Source organism: Acanthopagrus latus, chromosome 20 (genome assembly GCF_904848185.1).
Source record: "Acanthopagrus latus isolate v.2019 chromosome 20, fAcaLat1.1, whole genome shotgun sequence".
Classification (NCBI taxonomy): domain Eukaryota; kingdom Metazoa; phylum Chordata; class Actinopteri; order Spariformes; family Sparidae; genus Acanthopagrus; species Acanthopagrus latus.
The window spans coordinates 13,488,178-13,509,926 of record NC_051058.1 but is presented as its reverse complement, the minus strand read 5'-3'; the positions used below and the strand labels follow the sequence as shown (position 1 = coordinate 13,509,926).

At 40.7% G+C, this 21,749-nt stretch overlaps 1 protein-coding gene across 1 annotated transcript; it reads left to right on the top strand.

Annotated features, from left to right (window-relative positions):
* The first annotated feature begins 159 nt into the window (after positions 1–159).
* On the top strand, positions 160–21,371 carry nhlrc2 (NHL repeat containing 2). The gene is made up of 12 exons (XM_037082091.1): positions 160–454; positions 2,231–2,383; positions 4,871–4,920; positions 6,066–6,471; positions 7,890–8,011; positions 8,132–8,261; positions 11,259–11,352; positions 11,536–11,767; positions 14,535–14,657; positions 14,774–14,983; positions 15,221–15,434; positions 18,617–21,371. The coding sequence occupies exons 1-12, from the start codon at positions 292–294 to the stop codon at positions 18,877–18,879; spliced, it is 2,160 nt and encodes a 719-aa protein (XP_036937986.1). The 5' UTR covers positions 160–291; the 3' UTR covers positions 18,880–21,371.
* The last annotated feature ends 378 nt before the right edge of the window (positions 21,372–21,749 follow it).

Sequence of the window (21,749 nt, the reverse complement as noted above, 5' to 3'; positions counted from 1 at the left end):
GTAGAGCCTTGTTAGCGCTTACCGCCAGTTTAATAATGAATGTGGTAAAGACGAGGAACGAAACACAGCAGCACATTCTACCCATTTCCCCGAGATGAATTATTTTGTAAGATTGAAATAAGACATTATAAAAATAATCTAGATTTTTACAAGTTAATTATCATTATTCAATTACCATACATTCTGAAAAACGTTTCTGTTGAGCAAGATTTTATTTATTTTTGTTTTGTCGAATCAGCGGTGTCAACCGTCGTCGTGCATTTACTCAGCTGACTGGCTGATGTTGTGAACATGGCGTCTCAGTGCAGCCTCTCCACCTTATTTCCTATCCAAAGTCTGCTAGATGTCGCACTAGAAGAAGCCACGACAGAACAAGAGAAGGAAAATGTTGTCTTCCAGTATCTGAAGAAACTAGACGAGAGAGGGGGCCTGAAGATACCCGATTTCCAGCCAGGTTAGACCATGTCACAGCTCCAGCACTGTCTCTCTCCACAGAAGATGTTCCACAGTTTGACTTGAGTTTGCTAACACAGCATGTCTTGACATGCTCATACAGGGTGAACACTGAAGGCTAGGGTGTCGTCTCATGTCCTATTGATTTTAAATACGTTTTAAAAATATATTTTTGGTTAATTTCAGCCCTGTCTGTGTGTGTTTCTGACCATGTCAACGCCCTTTAACTTTGTGTTTTTGTTAATTAGCTAGCTAACTTTTCTACTCCCAAAGCAGCAGGTGGTATAGTCACTCAGTGAGCGACTAACAAAGACTAACTTTAGATCTAAATGAGAGCAGCTGCTTTGTGTAGATTTATTATTATTTTAGACTGCGATTCTTCCTGTTTTGTTGCAACAGTGCATCAGCTGTTTTTGTCTTTCACAGTAATGAGTGGCACAAGCCGGAAGTCACCAGGCTTCATTCTCTGTAATGCATCTGTCTTCCTCAGGGATTTGTTAGCACTCACTAATCATCATGCTAATTCCTACAAAAGGCATCTTGAAATTGTTTTTTGTGTGTGTGTTTTGTTTTGTTTGTTGTTCCTTTAAAAACAACGTAAAAAGGTGCAACAAACATTTTGAATAATGATGTTTCATGGTTGAAAAAAAAAAAGGTTGTCGAATAAATTACAGTCTTTTTTTAAAAAAGCAAAAGAAAAGAAAAGCTTGTCAACTCTGCTGTTAGGTCCTCTGTTTAGTCCTGCAGCATGTTGGCAATATCTCATCACACCAGTAGATGGGGATCTACAGTAGATCATCAAACTACAGAATGGACGTGGATCATAGGATCATAATTTGGCCCCCACATAACTTTTCATGACAGTTTTTCAAACTACCGGACAGACACAAGATGTACGTTTTTGTCTCTCTGTGTGTTTAGCCAGTTGAGGGTATATAGTTTTTGGCTCAACGGGAGATTACCTGACAGACAGTGAGGCCCGACAGTAATAAGGTGTTACTTAACTTGATCACAGAAAGTGTGTCGAAATGTTAAAATGATAAGGGCACGTACTGTACTTATGGCTGTTAATGTATTTGCTTTTTATCCCTGTACTTGTATAGAATTTCCTTGAATGTGTCTAGTTTCTTGTTTTTGCATTGACAAAGATGCAATAAATATATAACAATTTACCATAGATGTAGCATTGAATATATTTGTTTTCCTCTGTGCCATAATCTCTTCATCATGTAGAACTTTTATTGATACCACTTTACACAGCTCCGATAAGACAGGGCGGAAATTACCTTATTGTGGTTACTTTGAAATGAGGAGAGCTATAAAAAATAAGTGGTAACCCAATTTCTTGATTATTTAACCTGTACTTAACCAGGTCAAATGCTACTGAGGTTAAGACTAGTCAGCATCACAAATAAATGGGCCACAATGTTCAGGGCAAATAACAGAAGGTTGTGTTCACTATTTTCAAGCACTTTATGTCGGATTTTGATGCTCAGTTAGCTGTAAAAATATGACCAAAACATACACGTCCATATCCACAGAAATAAATTAATGGGGTTTAATAGCTTCATAGCACTTTTGAAGCTGGGAGCACTTTCAAGTCATTTGCTTTGATCCATCAACTTTTTCCAAAATAACATAAATGCAGTATCAGGCCTACCCACACAGACAGATATACCCGCACAGTGATGGGCACTGTAAAGGGTTTTGCCAGCACTGTGACTAAACATAATTAATAAGATGACAGCATCATTTTCCACTCTGTGATTTGCTCCAGGCTTGGAATGGCTGAACACGGAGGGGCCTCTGTCTTTGAACAAGGAGCTGGCTGGGAAAGTGGTGCTGCTTGACTTCTTCACGTACTGCTGCATCAACTGCATGCACATCCTGCCTGACCTGCACCGGCTAGAGAAGAAACACTCTGTCAAAGGTATGATGGACTCTACTTTGGTTTAAGAAGGGGCATGCTTGAGTGCCTTGATCCTGAAAGGGTTTTTGAGATTATCAAAAGGTGCGGGGTGGCGCACAATCTCACATGGCTGATATGCAGGGGATATTCAGTTATATATCATGATAATGAAGCTATACGATGTGGGGAAAATAGGACAATCTCTCGATGGTGTCCCACTTTTGAAATTAAGCGGAATCAGAGCACCAACTGAATGGCGTGTTGATGAATTAATGAGTTAAATTAAGATAATTACGAGGGATGATTTGATATTCAAATGAAATCGTGTTGTTACAAGCCACCTTGGTTGGAAAGCTTGGATGGTCAGGTTAGTTGAAGCCGTTAGAAAGAAGCGAACACTGTCCTCTGATTTTGTGCATTTGGTTTCTCACATGTTCAGCTGTGCACAGTTTTTTAAAGCAATGTTACCAGATAGCTATAAAAATCGATAAGTGTGCCTGCATGCGTTTTTTTCTGGCATCGATGTTTAATGGGTTAAATTTGAAGTGAGTAAGCCGAAATGCTGACTAGTAAACGTTTCAGTTAAATGACGTTCCTCTCCTGCCAAATCATAACAAATTGAATACTTCCAGAGAGCAGCACTGGCCTGGCAGACTGCATTTAAATGCATTCCTTACAGTCGGACTAAAGGTACAGTGGACGTCCCAATGGGCAGCAGCCTGGCAGGCCTTACTGAGGGAGCACAATTCCATCAGTACCTTATTATGTCATCATGCTGCGTCATGGGAACATGTGTAAGTTCACTGGGGCAGAGAAAGTGTAGTGCTTCAACCCAACTTCTCTCGTCTTCTTTTCCAAGAGTGTAAGGGCCCTTATCTGAGCTGTGAAGAGACAGTTACTAAAAATATTTCCAAGCTGCAGAGTCAGTGGGGCCCATAATTGTACCCTGCCTGCTGTACTTCACTGTATGGCTCTTTATATAGCCACTCCATGTTAAGCATAATCGCATCCTGCTGACACTTCCAAGGGATCATCTGAGGAAGTTGTTCAGCTTCAAATTCAGTTGTGAGCCTGGCAGGATACAGAACACACACACACACACACACACACACACACACACACACACACACACAAGCAACTCAGTAGCATCGCACATTATCACACTTGTCTTATCTTTGGCACTGCTATGGGTACATTCTGTTTGCTGCCCTGGTCAGTGAGGTGTGGGAGCCACCCTGTCCAGTCACTCCCACAGTACACCCACCCACCCACCCATCGTCACTGCAATCTGGTACTATACTGCTTGGCACAGGCCATGGGTGACGAAATCCTCTGCCGATAGCGTGAGCTTGAAGGTTTGGAATTGTGTGTGTTGTTTTTTTGCTTCTGTTGAGGGGCAGCTCAGCGATGAGTTAATGTAAAGGAAATGTCCAACTGATGCCTTTTATGGAGGTCAGTGGGCTTTGAAATCAAAATTGAGCATGTGAAAATTGTTAAGTCTCCAGTCTTTTTATAGTCATTTTGGGCGATGTGTGAGCAAAAGCTGATCCAGGTACAATGCAAAGCAGAGTTTCAAACTGAAATGTAAAAAAAATGTGTCTACTTGTGACTGGCAGTGAAATAATGTAATACATCCTTGAAAACTGTCATAGCAACGTATGACAGTTTATGTCTGTGCTTCTGTACTTGTGTCTTGTTTTACTTTGAATTTTCAAAATATTGATGGTAATATGGATAAGGATCACGCTTAAGTCCATGTGAATAAAGTAGATTCAGAATAACAAGGTGGCTTTTGACATTTCTGTTGCTCCTCTCAGTCTCTGTTCACGCTCAGTTGGGTGCAGTTTTTGAATCACATGAGCACAAACGTGTTTCAGTGGTTTCACACCATCTGGCACTTAAACGAGATATCTGCCCCGCAAAGGCATGGCTCAGCTCGTTTTATTGCTATAAAGAGTATCGCAAAAAAAAAAAAAAAAATCCCCCCACAGTTTTAGGCCATTCAAGTTACATAACATTGGAACATCGGTTGTCAATCGTAACCAATTGCATTCATTGTTTGGATAATAAGCATAGTGTTAGTGGTCTTTGATGACTACTGAGAAATAACACAGATAAGCAATAAGAGTCTCGAGGCAGTAGAAGTTTTCCAAGAAGCTCGGCGAGACCTACGTTATTTCAGTCTGGAGTGTTACTGGCTCAATAACAAAGCAAGACCCTTCATGTTTTTTAGTAGAAAATCGCATCAGTTTCCCTTTCATCTCGCACATCAATGTGTGTTAACATGTTATTCAAGCTTATGCAACTTTTTATAAAAAAAAAAAAAAAATACAATTTTAGTGGGACCACAAGATGGACACGAGTTTGAACTATTTGTGTGTCTTTGAGTTACTGTTCTATAGTTAATTAACATACTTTTGTGCTTTTTGTGAGGAAGTTAATGTAAAGTATCAAAAATATGTCCTAAAACTTTAGAAACCACTTTAAATTTTTCCTTGTCTCTCTCAGATGGACTGATTATTGTAGGTGTACACTCGGCTAAGTTCCCCAATGAAAAGGTGAGTGTTTTCATTCTTCGTTCTCTTTGTTACCTTTTGAGCATCTAGTTTTGCTTTTTGTCTGCATTTTCGTAACTGCGTGACTAAAATACTTTGTCATTGCTAAATTTGAGTATGATACAAGGCAGTCTGTTATCAACATAAGCCACTCATTCCTAAGGCAGGAAACTAATGTACCAATGCATGACAGACTGATTTGGTGACATTTATCAGACTTATCATAGATGATGTGATTTATTTAAATCATTTGGAAAATGCCCAAATCTTGGGAAAATCCCTGTAATACTGTTTTCTTTCTCCTTGATCCTTAATGAAGCTGTTAGACAATGTGGCACACACCAATAGACAATAAAGAATGAGCCCTGTGCTCCTGTAGTACTGCCTTAGGGAACATATGTGCTTGATATGCACAGTGCTTCCTCTGCTTGTTTCTGAGAATACTTTGGGACAGTCAAACAATTGGTTTGATTCATTTTGAGCTTCAGACATTCATTCAGAACCGGATGATTCTGCCTAAACTCCCTGTAAGAGTGTTTTATTTATATCACTTTTTAAAAAATCAGACAGGCAACCGACAAAATGTTTTGGAAATTGCATTTATAATCCATTAATTATTTAACTTATTAATGGATTTAGGGAGTACTACTACATATGTATTAACAAAAAAAGTTGAAAAAAGGCACCAGATTCTGAAAAGCACTCCACGATTGCATTCCTGTAACAGTGTTGGACGATTTGTTACAGCAGAACCAGATATATCACCTATTCTTCTTCCTTTTTGAAACCTGGCACCTAAAATACATTTTAGCCACTTGAGACTTGAGACATCACTGGAGTTAATTTATCAGATTACCTGCAGCCTCCCCTGGAGCCACAAAAGGCTTTAAGAAGTAGTAGTACCGGTACTCCCCAAGACCTGTAAACGTACTTTTAAGTGTAAAATTAGTGGGGTTATCCTTCTATCCTTCTATATTTCGCATCCTTCATCTTGGGTCTTGGAAAATACAACTTTTATCTGACATTTTGGAAAAAATGATTGACTAATCTTTAAATCCACTGAAAATAATGTATAATTTGTAAAAAATATGATTTATTGGAGTCACAGATCTTTGCTGATGTGTATGTTTGTATCGAACCCTTCAAAGGTCATAGACAATGTCCGCAGCGCTGTGCTCCGCTACGACATCTGCCACCCAGTGGTGAACGACAGCGAGGCGCTCCTCTGGCATGAGCTGGAGGTGTCCTGCTGGCCCACACTGGTCTTACTGGGCCCACAGGGCAACCTGCTCTTCTCCCTGGTGGGCGAAGGCCACCGTGACAAGCTTACACTCTTCACTGACTGCGCCCTCCGTCACTATGGGGAGCAGGGCCTGCTGAAGGCACACGCAGTGGGGATCAAGCTGTACCGAGACTCCCTGCCACCCAGCATCCTGTCCTTTCCTGGGAAGGTGGCCATAGACAGCAGCAGGAAAAGACTGGCCATAGCAGACACCGGGCATCACCGAATTCTGGTTGTGTCCTCGACCGGACAGCTGTTACATGTCATAGGAGGTAAGAAGCAGGAAACAGGAAGAACAGGGGCTTACGGTCCGAGTTGAATGTGTACTAGCCTTTGATAGGCATACTTCCACTCTTTGGCATTTTGAAAGTAAAGACATACATTTGTGCAAACGTAATCAGTTGCGGATTAAAACATCAAATATTGTTTTTGCTGTGTAATATTCAGAATCTTTACAAATTAAACATCAATATTTGAGCATTACTGATATTTTTAGAGTGCTCACATGCCTCAACAAACCTCTGAGGAGCCACATGATGGTCTGTGTTGTCCCAAGACCAACAGAGAGGTTGGCAGCAGCAGGGACCAGAACACACTGGGAACTGGCACTGAGCTACGTGTGGACAAAATGGGTAGAAATTATGTTCGTCGGTTGACCCCACTCAGCCTGTTCTCACATGGTATGAGAAACAATATTTTATTACAAACTATAATAATAATAATAATATGTATAACAACGTTCAAGTTCAAAGCAAATCTCAATGACATCATTTTGTAGGACAGATTCTTAAAAAAGGTCTTTAGTTGTTGTTCTGTCTGTATGGACTGACAATATACTGTGGTCCAGAAGGTTGTGTCCTCCATTTAACTGAACTAGAGGACGTCTTCCGGAGCATGTTTGTGACATGTAGTACATTAGATTAAATAGACCACAGTCACAAATCAAAATAACGAAACCACTTAAGAAATGAAAGACCACCTGTGGTCCAGCTGTTAACGGGGAAGTGTGCCTGAACATATAATGAATACCTGTAATATCTCTTCTTTTCCTGCTCAAAGTTTAGCTGGAGAAGATGAAAAAGGCTTAAATCCAACTCTCTTAATAAATAGAATATGAAATGGGATATGTAAGAAGAAATTGAAACTGCCGTTCCTCAGTAACCTTTTCATTTCAAAAACTTGATAAGCACAGTTCATGCAAAAAATCCTGAAATAATGGAAAACACACTTTATTAACTAAGTGTGAAATCGGGGCTCCTGACTAAGTTTTCATATTGCATTTGCGTTTGTGCATTTTCATTCATTTGAACCCAACACGCATAACAAGAAATGGAGATAAACTCAATTGTACCGGTGCGACGGATGAAAATGTTTATGGGAACTTAACAGATTTTGGGTGCTTGTGCAACTGAAATAGTTGCACCCTGAGCCATGTAAATGCCTGTTCATACTGAGTCTGATAACGGACAAGTTTCGCTGCAAATCTCTATCATGACAGTGATCGATTATGTGGAGAATAGAAATAGAAACATACCCACTTATCTGTTATCAGAGGTGTGTTTGACACACACATGTTTCATTTCAGTGAGGTAGAGAGCTTTGGTGCACATACTGTAGCATGGAGAGAATATACGACCTATAAGTGAGATATTATGTAAATGTCTTTTTCTTTATTGGATTATCTCTTTAGGGCCTGAAAGCGGGCGACAAGATGGCGACTTGTTCGAAGCTTCCTTTAACTCTCCCCAGGGTTTGGCCATTAAAAGGGACACTGTGTACGTGGCCGACACAGAAAACCACCTGATTCGAAAGGTAGTGGTTTAAACTATGTCTGCATTTTTGAGAAAGAATGAATCATACCTCTCTTGTGTTGTTGCCTTTATGTTTCTCTTGCAATACATCCTGTCTGTGTGTTTTTTTTCTGTCTCTCAGATCGACCTGTTGGAGGGGAGAGTCAGCACTCTAGCTGGAGTAGGCGCTCAAGGCACAGACAAAGAGGGCGGGGCCATGGGACCTCAGCAGCCCATCAGCTCTCCTTGGGATGTGACTCTTGGGACTGCTGGTGAGTCTTAGGATGCTGCCCTTTGTCCCATTGCCTACCACACACACTACCTGCACTATTTGATTTCTTTTGGCACACTTCCATACAATGAATACGGTCTGTCTCTGAGTGCCAGCACATTTACTCATGTCATTTTGCATGAGATTAAGGTGAAGGCTGAAGAAGTGTTTTATCAACAGGAAGTGAAAAGATCGCACCTCTGCTAAAAAGACTTATGTGTGAATTGTGGTGTGGTCTTTAGATCGATTTTTTTGCAATTTGGAAAGCACAAAAAACATACGCGGACGGTGACATCGTTATGATTATAATCTTGAATAAAACCAAATCATAGCTTCAGATGTTCATGGTAAATTGCAAAAGAATTGAGTTTTTAAAAACCACCTCGTCCTTCTGAACCTGACTGTGAATAGGAAAGGTATCAGTGCAGGTATTGCAGATATTCTTTAGGGATCCTTAGAGGTGGATTGAATGGGCAAATTAATTCATTGGAAGAGACACTTTCAATAGGATCTAATTCATACTCGGTAAACCTCTCTGCCAAAATCCTCATTTTTAGTTCTTCTGAAACTTTCTGAGGACAAAAAAATCAATAGCAAGTCAGAATTGTTCAAGGTGTAAACTGATTTAAAGTCCCTGACAAGGTCTTTCGTATTCTCCTAAAGTAATCCAAAACCTCCACTTTAAAAATCAAAGCTCTATCATCTAAACTCTCTGCTTTTATTATTTTTGCCTTGGGCATTCAGAGTTTCTCTCTTAATAACCTTTTTTTAATATTTGCCCCCACAGTGCCTCTTTCTTTTGATCAAAGCAGAAAGCCTTTTTAATTCAGCTTTTGAATCTCTCACACCTTTTGTCTCTCAGGCTGAGTGCGGATTGTGCATTTAGGCTGTGGGCCATAGGGGTTGGCTGGTAATGAAGCGCAGCAGCCCTTCAGCGCATAGTTGGAACAGAATCAGCATTTGGAGAATTGCAATTCGGTATCACACCGCATTGACACATAAACCACCGATCAGACTGCCTGATCAACAGTTGTCCTGTTAAATCTGTTCACACCAAATTTATGAAATTACACTATTATGTGTTTTCTTGTAAATTTTGGTTTACACGGATGGAACAAATACTGTCCTGTAGGCTAAAAAGGACACATGCACCAACGTGCAGTAATCCGCTGAATTGCTCTGTGTATCTGACGTGTTGCTCGGTGCCTCGGACAACATGCTGCTGTCAGAAGACTGCACCAGCCGGATGGAGAAAGAGCTCTTAGTTTCAAGTGTCTCATTTTAAGCTCCTGGCAGGAGTTCACGGATCAAATCGATGACACTCTCCCATTTATGCCAGTCCTCTCAGACCACCACAGCCCTGCGCTAATCGCCACAATGCCCGATTAGATCTGAAATGAGGCCTAAATGTGAATGTACTGTCTGTCTTGTGTTTGCATCAGGCATTTTTTTTTAAGTATATTTTTTTGGCCTTTATACATCTTGTTGTAAGTGCAGCTGAAGAGATGGCAGGAAACAGGATGAGAGAGTACAACTTGATAATCATCTTGTTCTCGTTAATCATGACATACACCATTACACTTATCCCAGTATTACCTTGTTGTCTCCCATATTCCCTCCTGTCCCAATTAAGGTGCCATGGTATAATTCCTTTTAGTAGAAAGACCCGATGTTACTTTCTCATTTTCCTCATAGATAACGTATGTATTTTGTCTCCAAGTAGACAGGACATAAAGCATCTCTGACAGTGTATCAGGGTGCTTCTGCTAACGCAGCCGTGTGCAAGATTTTCATTTGAATGATTCCGTCGGCCACATTTTGATAAATTTGACAGCGGAAAGGGCGGCCCTCATGTCTTTCTTGCAGCAAAGATGTGCTGATGAGTTTCTCAAAACTCACAGACTAATCAGCCGTAAATTACCGTGTCGTCTGTTTTTCTTATTACTTTCTTGCCTCTGGTTAACGATGTTTACTATCAGGTGTCAAAATGCTTCTTCAGGCCTGAGGTGTGTGACAATTGTAGTTAGAATGCAATGTCAGCACATGTTGGTCTTTCCCTGTGACATTGTGCAAATCAAACAAAAGATGAAAGTGTGCGCTCGGACTGAGTTGTTTGTTCTGCCTTTGGCGAGTACTGTCCACACCATCGTTCAGTTTGCACAGGAATGTTGACTGATCATAGTCACGTGAATTTAAAGTTGCAATCATAGGAATTTTTTTAGGGCATGAGCCCTCGTATTTCTCCCTCACACACAGTCAGAAGAGTACGGAGTCAGTCTTTGTCAGGTTTCCTGCACATGCTGGCAGATGACACACCCTGCTGGTTAGCACATCACCACATGGCGGGAGGATGTGGAATCAGACCTTTAACGCCACTTACATTGTCCTCCGAGAGAACACCCAAACACTCGTTGCGTATTCATGATTTATTCACCATGTGCATGAATATTTAAACAAGGGGACCTCACACCTTTTTGAACTGAAAAGCACTTCAGTGTCACTGATGCTGCGAGTCAGGTGCCGGAGTTGTCGAATGTTGCTGACAGTCCACCAGATGTGATTAGGAAGGGCTGAGCTCTGCGCTGCATTAGAAATACAGCGGACATACTGTGCATGTTTCCATCGCAGTGACAGCGTTGTCTCTCTGGGGCGACTGTCTGAGGTGACATATGGCCTTTGTCAGACAGGCTGCTGTCACTTAAACCTGCACGGCTGCATTTCTGAGTCATTTCTGACGAGCACCAAACAATCACAGCTTTTTCAAACCATTAGATCACAAGAGTTATTTCTTTTTAATATTGTAAGAATAATGGATTAGTTTATTTTGAAAGAAAGAAAAAGAAAATTGTTAATTATAGCTCAAGGTAAGCCTCCCAAAGACACCTGAAAGGACTTTTTATGCGACTGGTAGACAGCCAAGAGCAGCGATAGAAGTTTCCTGTTTCTGAACTCAGAGAGTGTGTTTTTTCTGCGTGATTGTATGCATGTGTGTGTGTAGGCGGTGTCGAGGATAACGTGCTGTGGATAGCCATGGCAGGGACCCACCAGATCTGGGCTTACTTCCTAGCAGATGGGAAACTGCCCAAAGGAAGGTGAGAGACGGATGCATGACCACCATGGCCACTTGGCAGCGACCACCATTCTAATCCACTTATAACTAACAATGAAAAGAAAACTCCCTCACCTCACTTGTTTTATGTGTGTAGCTGGCCGTTTCACAGGAAGTCAAAAAGTTGTAACGAATGTCAATTGTCTTTTCATCACAACATAAACAGTGAGTCTAAAGCGGGGATGTGCGTGCGATGGGCAGGCAGCGGCAACGAGGAGAACCGAAACAACTCCTACCCCCACAAGGCTGGCTTCGCTCAGCCTTCAGGCCTGGCTCTGGCCCCGGACGAGCCCTGGAGCTGCCTGTACGTGGCCGATAGCGAAAGCAGCACCATCCGAACGCTGGCCCTGAAGGATGGCGCCGTCAAGTCGCTGGTCGGTGGAGAGAGAGACCCAATGGTGAGTGTGTAATTATTGATGGGTAGATGGAAAGATGTTTTAGCAATTTTTCCTCCTTTTTCTATTCTTTTTAGATGATTTCTTAATTCCAGGATTGGAAAAAATCACATATTGTGCATTTATGGTCCATGATTTCTCCCTTACCTGGTCGGGGTTTTAAAAAAATGTGTTCATTTTAGTGTTTTTCTGAGAGGAGGATTTATTATCTATTGATATTGATAAGAATGTAGTGAACAGCAGTTTGACCATTAGGTAGAGGAAATTTAAAGCCCATCCACAGAGCAGCCTGCATGAAATACAGAACCTTTCATGCGTTGCTTTCAATGACAGTACGTCCTGTACCTGACTTCACCCCCATTCATCAGCAGCGGACACACTGTAAAACCTGCGCATTGATCCCCTACACCACCAGCCACAGAAAACACTTCAGCAATTGTTATGAAAAATGTTACGCAAAAAGCTCTGGATAACTCCTAGGCAATCACAAGGTTTCAGGGCCAATTCTCCTTAGATAGAAAGTATTGATTTAAGAAATAAAAGCCATAAATAAACACTGCCTCTCTTGTTTGTAGCTGAAGCCTGAAAACAATTTTTTGGTTGTACTTTAATGTCCTCGCAGTCAATCTGCTGTAGTTTTCTTTTCCTGCCACACTTGTGTATTTTTGGAAAGTCCCAAGAGCTTTAAAGCTTGTAGTCATGCACAAAAGTGGCACATAATTAACTACAGACTGTATGTATAGTTTATTCAACATAGATGTGATTCAGCAAAACCATTTATGTGTAGACTGCTTCCCGTAGACATGAGCTATTTAGCTGAGACAATGAAACAAAATAGGATTAAAGCTGTTTCTGCAAGTGAATGTGCATCTGAAGTGACAGTGTCATGTTTGCATGTTAATTGGCAGAGCATTTGCATCAGCATATGCTGCGTCTGGCCATTGTTATTCATCCCCCAGCCCCTTGAATATTTCTGTCTTTACACATCTTTTTTTTTTTTGTAGGAACAGTTCATCTTAAAATCAACATTATAGCTATTTATTTATCTAGATTCACTAGGGGTCTCTCTTTCAAAAGAAAACTTAAAGAAAAAGTTTTATGGGCACGGTGCAAAGCCACTGCTTAGAGAGTTCAGTGCAGAGTCGGACTTTCTGGAGGAATAAACACCCTGGTTAACATCGGATTCCTGATCTGATCCGGAGCCGTAGCTCAGAGATTCGTTTCTTACTTTTGGGATCAAAAGTTACACAACCCAACAAAATATACAACGAAGGTCTTGTCGTTTTTGAAATGTTGAAAGACTCCCAATTAGTCAAAAACTGACGCTTTGGGAAGGCGTCTTATAGGCGGTTATAGACGAGCTGGGAGTGAGACTATAGGTTGTTTTAATGCAGAATTCTTGTCATTCTATGTTATCTATTTAATGAATCTTCTTTCAGGGAACATTAGAACACAACCATCTTTGTTCCTGTTTACAAGTTTACATTTTGTCTTAAGTGCTCCAGAAGAATATGCAGTAGAATTTGCTGACAGTGCTGTAGACTTGGAATAATTTGCCGCTCTCACAATGAGTTGGATAAGAAGATTAATACCGTTCTGAAGCCTGTGTGCTAAATATGACGCCGGTATTGATCTTTCCATCTAACTTCTGGTGAGAAAGCCAATAAGCTTATTTCCCAAAATGTTGAACTACTCCCTTTAACCCCTTTTGACTTAGCTTTTAACATGTCTGCATGTATCAAATGAAAGATATTGAGTCATGAGATTTCATGCTGTCTTTCAGTACGTCTGGCCTTAGTTTGAACTTCCCTCACACTACAGAACATTTTCACATTTCCGCTAACAGCTGAATCTCCATCTGACAACAGAGGTCACAAGCGAAGCCACTGGTGATTAGACTGATTCCGCTAGTGCCATAATAGATTCTCCAAGGATTTCATTTCCTCTGTCAGGTGGGACTGTTGAGCCAACTCTGTATCTGAGCAGAGGCAGTGAGCTGCGTAGTATCAAGAGGCTCTTTGTTTTATATCAGATTGTAAACTAATTTTTTTGTTTATTGAGCTAAGTGATGAAGAACGAAGAGCCATTAAATTCAGTTCTTTTCGTGACAAATTGGTTGTTGATCCGCTGCAATAGTAATTTATCTGTTTGGGTCATGTTGACCTGAAAAACAGCCGGCGGCACGAGGAGCTGTTTCACTTAATTAGCTTTTTGCGACTTTAAACAAAACCACGAATAATCATTTTAAGACAATTTCCTCCACATGATCAGAATATTCCCCTTTGTTACATTTTAGGTTTTACATTTGTCATTGATGTTGCGGCACTTTTCTTCAAATCTGCTCTAAAACTTCTCTGGTATGACTCATCAAACTTGTTTTAAGCGCGGTTCCTAATGCGATTTAAAGAAATTGTCATCTTTCTGGTGTTTCTTACAAATGTGGCTTATTAACTCTGGTGTTGGTGTTCTTGTGTGATTTATTCATTCATTTTTAAAGACACTTACACCATGTATTGTCAAAAACAAATGATTATTTACAGTATATTACAGAGGCTCGAGCTTGGAAAACAAAAAAAAAGTGCTCTTTCTTAATGACCAAAAAGCCCCCCCCCCCAATTTTTCCTTTCCAAAACTGAACATTTAGTTTGGATGGTCTGCTCTTTCACCTACACTGAGGTTAAATAAGATGTCACAAGTTGCAGTGTGGGCATTTCTATGTTTTATATCTTTTATTTGATCTCCTCTGAACCTTTTGCCTCCTTTGTACTAGAACCTTTTTGCTTTTGGGGATGTAGACGGCAAAGGGGTTGATGCCAAGCTGCAGCATCCTCTCTGCGTCGCCTGGGCTCCCGAACAAAGCCTGCTCTATGTGGCCGACTCCTACAACCACAAGGTAACTGCTGCATGTCACAAGGCTTTCAACGCCGTAACATTTGATGCTTCTGCCCTTAATCTTTATGTTTTGATGTTGTTTTGATTGTGTCAACATGCCTGTGTGATTCTGTTCAGATCAAGGTGGTGGATCCAAAAACAAAGCAGTGTAGCACGTTAGCAGGGACCGGAGAGGCCGGAGATGCTCTGGGCCCTGAATTTAACAAGTCCTGCTTCAACGAACCTGGAGGAATCTGTGCCGGCGACGGCGGCAAGCTTCTCTACGTGGCCGATACTAACAACCACCGAGTCAAAGTGCTGGACCTGGCCTCCAAGACTGTCTCACTGGTGAGGCCTTCGTGTGTGTGTGTGTGTGTGTGTGTGTGTGTGTGTGTGTGTGTGTGAGAGAGAGAGAGAGAGAAATGCTCCCTTCCAACCTTGCGTAAGCACTTTAACCTCGTCCACTTTTGTTCTTAATCTACCTTAAAAACTTTTGTACTTCAAGAGTTCGGATAAAGGTAACAAGGACAGGAAACTGTAAGTGTCTTTTTAAGCCAAACTTCCAAATCTCTCTCTCCTGTCCAGTTCCCCATCTCCATGGACTGCGCAGACTCTGTACCTTCAAAGCTTTCAGGTCCTGCCAAAGCACCTACGTTGCCTAAATCAGCCGCCAGGAAAGAAATGCCAGCAGTGGCGGTGTCTGCAGGTCAGACTCTGGTCATGTCGCTCAGCCTGTCGCTTCCAGAAGGAACCAAATTGACTGAAGAGGCTCCCAGCTGCTGGGCTCTCTCAGCTGAGGGTGAGACACAGTTTAATTATTGTTAGAAACGTCATGGATGTTTAATTCACATTTACCCTGTATGTACATTTGGTTGCCCAAATGAAAGGTATCTTGCCAGTTCGCTGAGCTGAGGTTTGATGAAGTTTTTCCAATGTCACATTTATAGGGCCGCACAGTTCGAAAAATCGCAGTGTGACCTAATCATAGGAGCTGCATACAAATCTTGTTCTGCAGATGTGTGAAAACACATTTCTTTGGTACAGACCCTAAACAATGTTGCAATTAATGGTTTTTCAGTGAAAAATACAAATTATGATGAAAAAATGGACATTCCATATAAGACAGACAGACAGATAGACAGATAGACAGATAGACAGATAGATAGATAGATAGATAGATAGATGCTTGTTGTTAAAATCATGAACCATGTCGCAATTGTAACATCTGTCAAAAAAGTTATAATTTTTTTCTCCACCATATCGTTCAGCCGGGGTTGTATGTAGTTTACAGTGACGACGGTGGCAGATTTAACACTTGATGACGGATCACTGTTGTGTGTGTGTTGCCGTGTGAAGCCGATCCCTGGTATGACAAACAGAACAGCTTGATATCTGAACATTTTAGATCTGACTAAATGAATGCTAAAGTTACGACTGCAGATTGTAAAGTAGTTAGCCAGACATGCTAAAGTTTTCAGCTTACGTTAGAGCACACAAATGACTAATTCCTTACACTTTGGTGCACACCAGCTCGACAGCACCTGCTGTCCCTATTTAGACTCACTAAGCTGTGATCATTGGAGGGGTTTAGCTGACAGATAGTTCTGAACAGACAGCAGTATTTGACAATGACTTAACAAATATTTGCCAAAGGAAAAAGTAGAAATTGAGAGATTTAAGTAAGAGGACAGTCGGGAAGTTAAAGTGAGAACAGACAAATCCCAGGATCTGCAGGATTTTGCAGCTTTTGTGGAAGAGCATTCATCCAAACTCGAGCTGTGCACGGCTCATATTTAGAATGGAGCCTGCTATTGTTTGGAAAAGCTTTCAAAATTCAATTCGACTGCGTACTTTGCTGAAGTTATTTTCTACCTTCCGGGGTGAAGTTGCAAACCTGTCCTCGACATTTATAATGACCCTGTTCTGGATGGTAGCCACTCTCCTACCACGCTTTATTTTGGTCTGTGATCCACGCGTCTGTCAAAAAAGAAAAATGGAAGAGAAGGATGCTTAACCTTCATTTTCGCTGTACAACAAGCAGATTCTCACTCTGCCGGCCCACGTCTGGGACTTAAAGCTCTCAGCTGAGAGATGGAAGAATACTTGGATCAGTCACAGAGTCTTTTATTGCAAGTTCAATATATGGTTTTTACTGCTTCATACGATTCTGAAGGCTTTGTTCACTGTTCACAAAGTGTAATCAACAGTAGGATCCAGTGTGAAGTCATTTGAGATATGCGGTTGATGGCCCGTTCATTAGGTTTGGAACAAAAGTGTTTCATTCTGAGCGATGCAGCATGCAGTCAGCGATATCAGCGGGCTATTTTTAGAACATTTCGATAAGACGACATGCCTTAGTTCACATAATTAGCTACCAGGCTATGTAACGTGATCCCCCGCTGTCCGATTATACCCAGTCTAGACTTAGGCTGATCAGATCAAAGCAGAGGCAGGAATTTTAATGGATCAAGTTAGAAGTGCGCGGCTGATCTAAATTGTTTTTTACTGGCTTTTTAGAAATGGCTTCCCTGGGACCTCATGTTCAGCATCGGCTTCATTAATCACCGCTGGCGTGGATTTGACGGACTCTCCGGCATAATATTTTCTCACAGTTGAAGTTCCAGCCTTTTTCTTTTTCGACTTTCATTCATCTTTCAGTGCTCACGTCACTTTACTTGTCTGTTTGTCTCTAAAAATATCCCCTGTGGGTCTGTGAGTTCTTGTCCTCAGTCTCACGCGGCCTGATTCGTTGGGGTTATTTGGGGTTTAGGTTAATATTGTGAGGGGCTCCATTTAGCAGTCAGGTGTGATGCTCAACATCAAGCTAGTGCCCAAGGTGTATCTTGCCACGATCAGCCATGAATTTAGATGCTATACAGGCATCGTCATGCCCTTTCAGGACATGGTGCATTGGGATCGATCCTTGTCCAAGGGGAGGATTGATCTTATTTTTTTAAGCCATGCTAACATGTTGTGAGTTGGGATGGAAATGGCAGCCAGTTAGTTGCGTCACTACTTCAGTCCAGAAGTATCTCAACAACTGTTGGTTAGATTACCATGACATTTTGTTTCGTGTGAGCGCCACCAGCAGATAGACATTTGTGGTTTTGAGTGAAATTATAACAGTTGGTTGGATTTCCAAGACATTTAGTGACCATTCCTCTTCTGCTATCACCAGGTCAACATTTGACTTTGTCCAATACCTATTGTGTGCAAATCTTAGCTGGTCTCTGTGTTTTGTGCTCAATAATAACTGTTGGCATGCTAATAAACTAAACTAAGATGGTGAACATGGTAAACACAGACGGTATAAATGATGAACAGAGCTCCCTGCCTTTTAAAACCTGCATTTTTCCTAAGGGTCAGCAGTGGGTGACTCCACTGGTTGCAAGAAGATGTCCAGTTTCATGTAAGCTTATGAGAAAATTACCCTATTTCTCACTTGATTTAATACACAGAGAAACAGTTTCCTCAAGAATTATGGTCTCAATCGCTAGTTTCATGTTGTCTTTAATACAGAACGATGTTGTTTGTGTAAATTATGGTCCCATTTACAGAAAAATAGACCATAAACCAGGGTTTGATTTAGGGCTTGTCTTTCTAGTGATCGATAAGATGTTACCATGGCTTGTCCTCAAGTCTTCAGTCACCTTACTTCTGGCTCAGAAAACCACAGTGGCGATGATTGTAATGCCAACGTCGAGACTTCACAACTGCAGTCCACATACCAGTAGTCGTGGCGGGGGTAAACATTACACCTGCTTAACTTTAGCATGTGAGCATTGTCATTCATCATGAGCTTGTTAAGGAGACATTCGGCTCAAAGTACCGCTCTGTCGAAGTACAGCCTCACAGAGCCGCTCGCACTGCTGAAGACACGTGAAGACTTCATGTTTCCCAATTACCCAGATTGTATCAGACTGTTGGTTGTGTATCTTTGACAGCATTAGGACTACACATTCTCTTTCCTGTTTTTCACAGGTCACGAGTGGCTGCTAGAAACTCCAGTGGTTACTGGCGACATAGCGGATCTGTCGAAGCCCCTCTCCATCTCAACCAAACTACCAGCCGTGTTAAAGGACTCAAACAGCAATCCAAGCCTCACTTTGGGTGTATGGGTGTACTACTGTATGGAAACCAGTAACGCCTGTATGATGAAAGCAGCCTCCTTCACCCAGCCTCTTCAAATAAGTGCCAGTCCAGGAGAGGAGGAGGTCACAGTGTTGTTGACTCATGTCTTCTAAAACCTCTTACCTGTCTGCGTCACAAAGCCAGCTCCCGGTTCTGAAACACAGATTGTCTCTCTGACTGTCAATTTGTGACAAAAATGCAACTCATACAAACCTGATTTTTCAGGATTTTCATTTCAAACTACTCAAAAAGCCCCATTCAACCAAACATAATGCAAACATCAGTGCTGTAATGTCCTTGACTGTGTGGGACAGTTATTACAATAGCAACATAAATATCCATCTAACTGTAAGAAAACTGTTTGTCATAGATGGAAAGTTACCTCCTTCTGTATAAGGCACTGTGACAGGACTAAATGAATTCAGCAAAATAAACACACATTCTCTGGAATTAATGAGAAACTACCTAATTGGCAGAGGGTGATGATGGTGTCAACAGATTTTCTATCATTTAATGATGTTTTGGTGGATTCAGGAACAAAGAATAATCTGGTCATATTAATGTTTTCGCCTGACCTGAACAGATGGATTTGAATTTCAAACACCCAACTATTTACATTCAGTTGTTGTGGAACAATATATGTTTTCCCACCACAACTTCCAAGTAGTTATTTATTGAACAATTTCAACTGTTAAAGAATCAGTAGAAGACGTCTGTTGTGTTTGAAACCATTTCTCATGTAAATTGGAGGCGCTTTTTCTTCCTTTCCCTCAAGTAATTACATGGCTGGTGGGGAAACAAAGGAACATTTAATGGAGCTGATTTGTGACTCAGACTCAGAGAGAGGAAGTTTTTATTGGCTTTCCTGGGGATTATTAGGAAAGGAATCAAAATCTGTAACCTTTCCTTTAATCATCAGTCATTGATGATAAGTTAACTATGCAGAGAATCACATTTTGTTTATATAAGAAAACACATTTACTATTAACTAGTTGTTTATTAGCATGCATATTAGTAGTAGATAGGCATATTAGTCATTATAAAGCGCTTTTTTATGCTAACTTCTTGGCCGATTTCCACAATAACGTCCACATTACTGCTTATTGATGGGAAGCAAGGAAGTTTTTGCACATGAATTAAGATCTTGATATGGTCAGTATGAGCCTTTATTATTATTATACTTTGTCATAGTATCCCTGTTATCTAGACACCATAAACACTTTTTTGTTTTGTTACATAAGAATAGACTACATCTATATGTTGTTATTAACCCTTTCATGTCACTAATAGGCTTGATTTTTCAAATTTTTAAGAGGAAAAACAAACATCGATTTAATCACTCATGTATGAAAGGGATGAAAGGGAACAACTTTTCTCTTATAAGGCCCATTCTAAATAATTGATGTACAAAAATGTCCTTACTTTATATCAAAATAATAAATAGGAGATAATTCAGGGAAAACTCTCAGTTAATGACCTAGTACTTGTGGAATATGGTCAAACAGAATAAGACAGTGCATTATTATGACTAATACAAAAATAAGCAACTAGTTACCTGTAATTGTGTTAATAGTGTTTTCTAATATAAAGGGTTACCCACATTTTTATTATCATGAATATTATATTATCATTGTCTCACTCCGGACTGTTAATTCACTTCTTCACTGTATAGTTTTTTAACGGTAGCATATGTCCATATATACATGTGTGGTTGCTTTAGTTTACAGTCCCTCAGCTCGTGGTCTCAAACTGTTTACAAAGTTCACGGTTCCTGAAAAAAGTTACGCTCATCGCTTGAAAGCTTTGTCGAGTGTCTCCACTCCATGTGTGATTGATTGTACTTTTGGTTATCACTTCATTCACGACTCAAGGAGCCCTTTTTTAATTTAGACCAATGCAATATTGCTCTTACCTAAGGAGTGAATAAAGTGTTTGGTCTCTATGGGGGAGCAACCTCTGTGAACTGATGACAACGACTGACTGCTGCTTAAGAAAGTCTTATTCAAAACCTCTGTTTCAAGAATTTATACACACTCATCTCCAGAGGCAATTCACTTCATTATGTAATATGATATAATATAATATGATAATGGTGTTACTGTCATTTTCCCTTACTGGTTGTCAACATTTGAAGTTACGGGGGCCTGAGAGTGTTTTGATAATCATGGCTGTCTTCACGCCTCATGACATAACTGCACCCGTCAGACTGTTTGCATTTGCTTTGGATCACTCGGCCCAAGTGCCTTGCACAGAGGTGTGACCGCATGGATGGCAGGAGATCGATGACACTTTAACTGTATCGAAAGCAATAACAAGATACTCCCGTGATGGGGAGAAATGTTTTATTTCCTGCAAGTTATTTATTTTAAATGAGCTGCGTACGTTTCTGTTATTCCTCAGGCATTTACTTTAATGAGTGGTAATGAGCTTGAGTGGCTGCCGGTGGGCATTTAGTTCCTCATATTGTTCTTGCTTGATTTCTTCTCACTGTACCGCCCTTTTTGAGGCACGTTTTGGAACGATTTGTACTTATTAGTACGTCTGCTCTGTCAGTGCTGCACTTTAAGATGCAACCGAGCAAACTAATAAAACACTTTTATCTTTGTGTGTGTGTGTGTGTGTGTGCGTGCGTGCGTGTGTGTGTAGATGCCTCTCGTTTTGCTTCACAACCACTTTTGTGTGAAGACTGCTTGAGTTTGTCTTTGGTAACAATTTCAAACAAATAGCCTTAGAGAAGCAAGTCTCAGTGTTTACATGTCCCATCATATGACAAGTGATCATGTGACAACTGTTTACAATAACACTACAACAGCTGAGGTAGTTATTTTGCTAGTACTTTATTATTATCAGTCAAATGTTCCCTATTGTATATGTTATTTCTGGATTAATATGGCCACTGCATTCATGTGTTTGTTGCATATGTCCATGGCTGAGCTCATTTTGTCTACTTCGTATGGTGTTTGGTATTTTAATCTACAGCAAT

What these genes read in the sequence shown, in the direction of transcription:
- nhlrc2 (XM_037082091.1), top strand. Translation starts at nt 292, where the DNA reads ATGGCGTCTCAGTGCAGCCTCTCCACCTTATTTCCTATCCAAAGTCTG. An exon ending in GATACCCGATTTCCAGCCAG is followed by an intron (nt 455 to 2,230) that starts GTTAGACCATGT and finishes GATTTGCTCCAG; the next exon opens with GCTTGGAATGGCTGAACACG. An exon ending in CCGACTCCTACAACCACAAG is followed by an intron (nt 14,658 to 14,773) that starts GTAACTGCTGCA and finishes GATTCTGTTCAG; the next exon opens with ATCAAGGTGGTGGATCCAAA.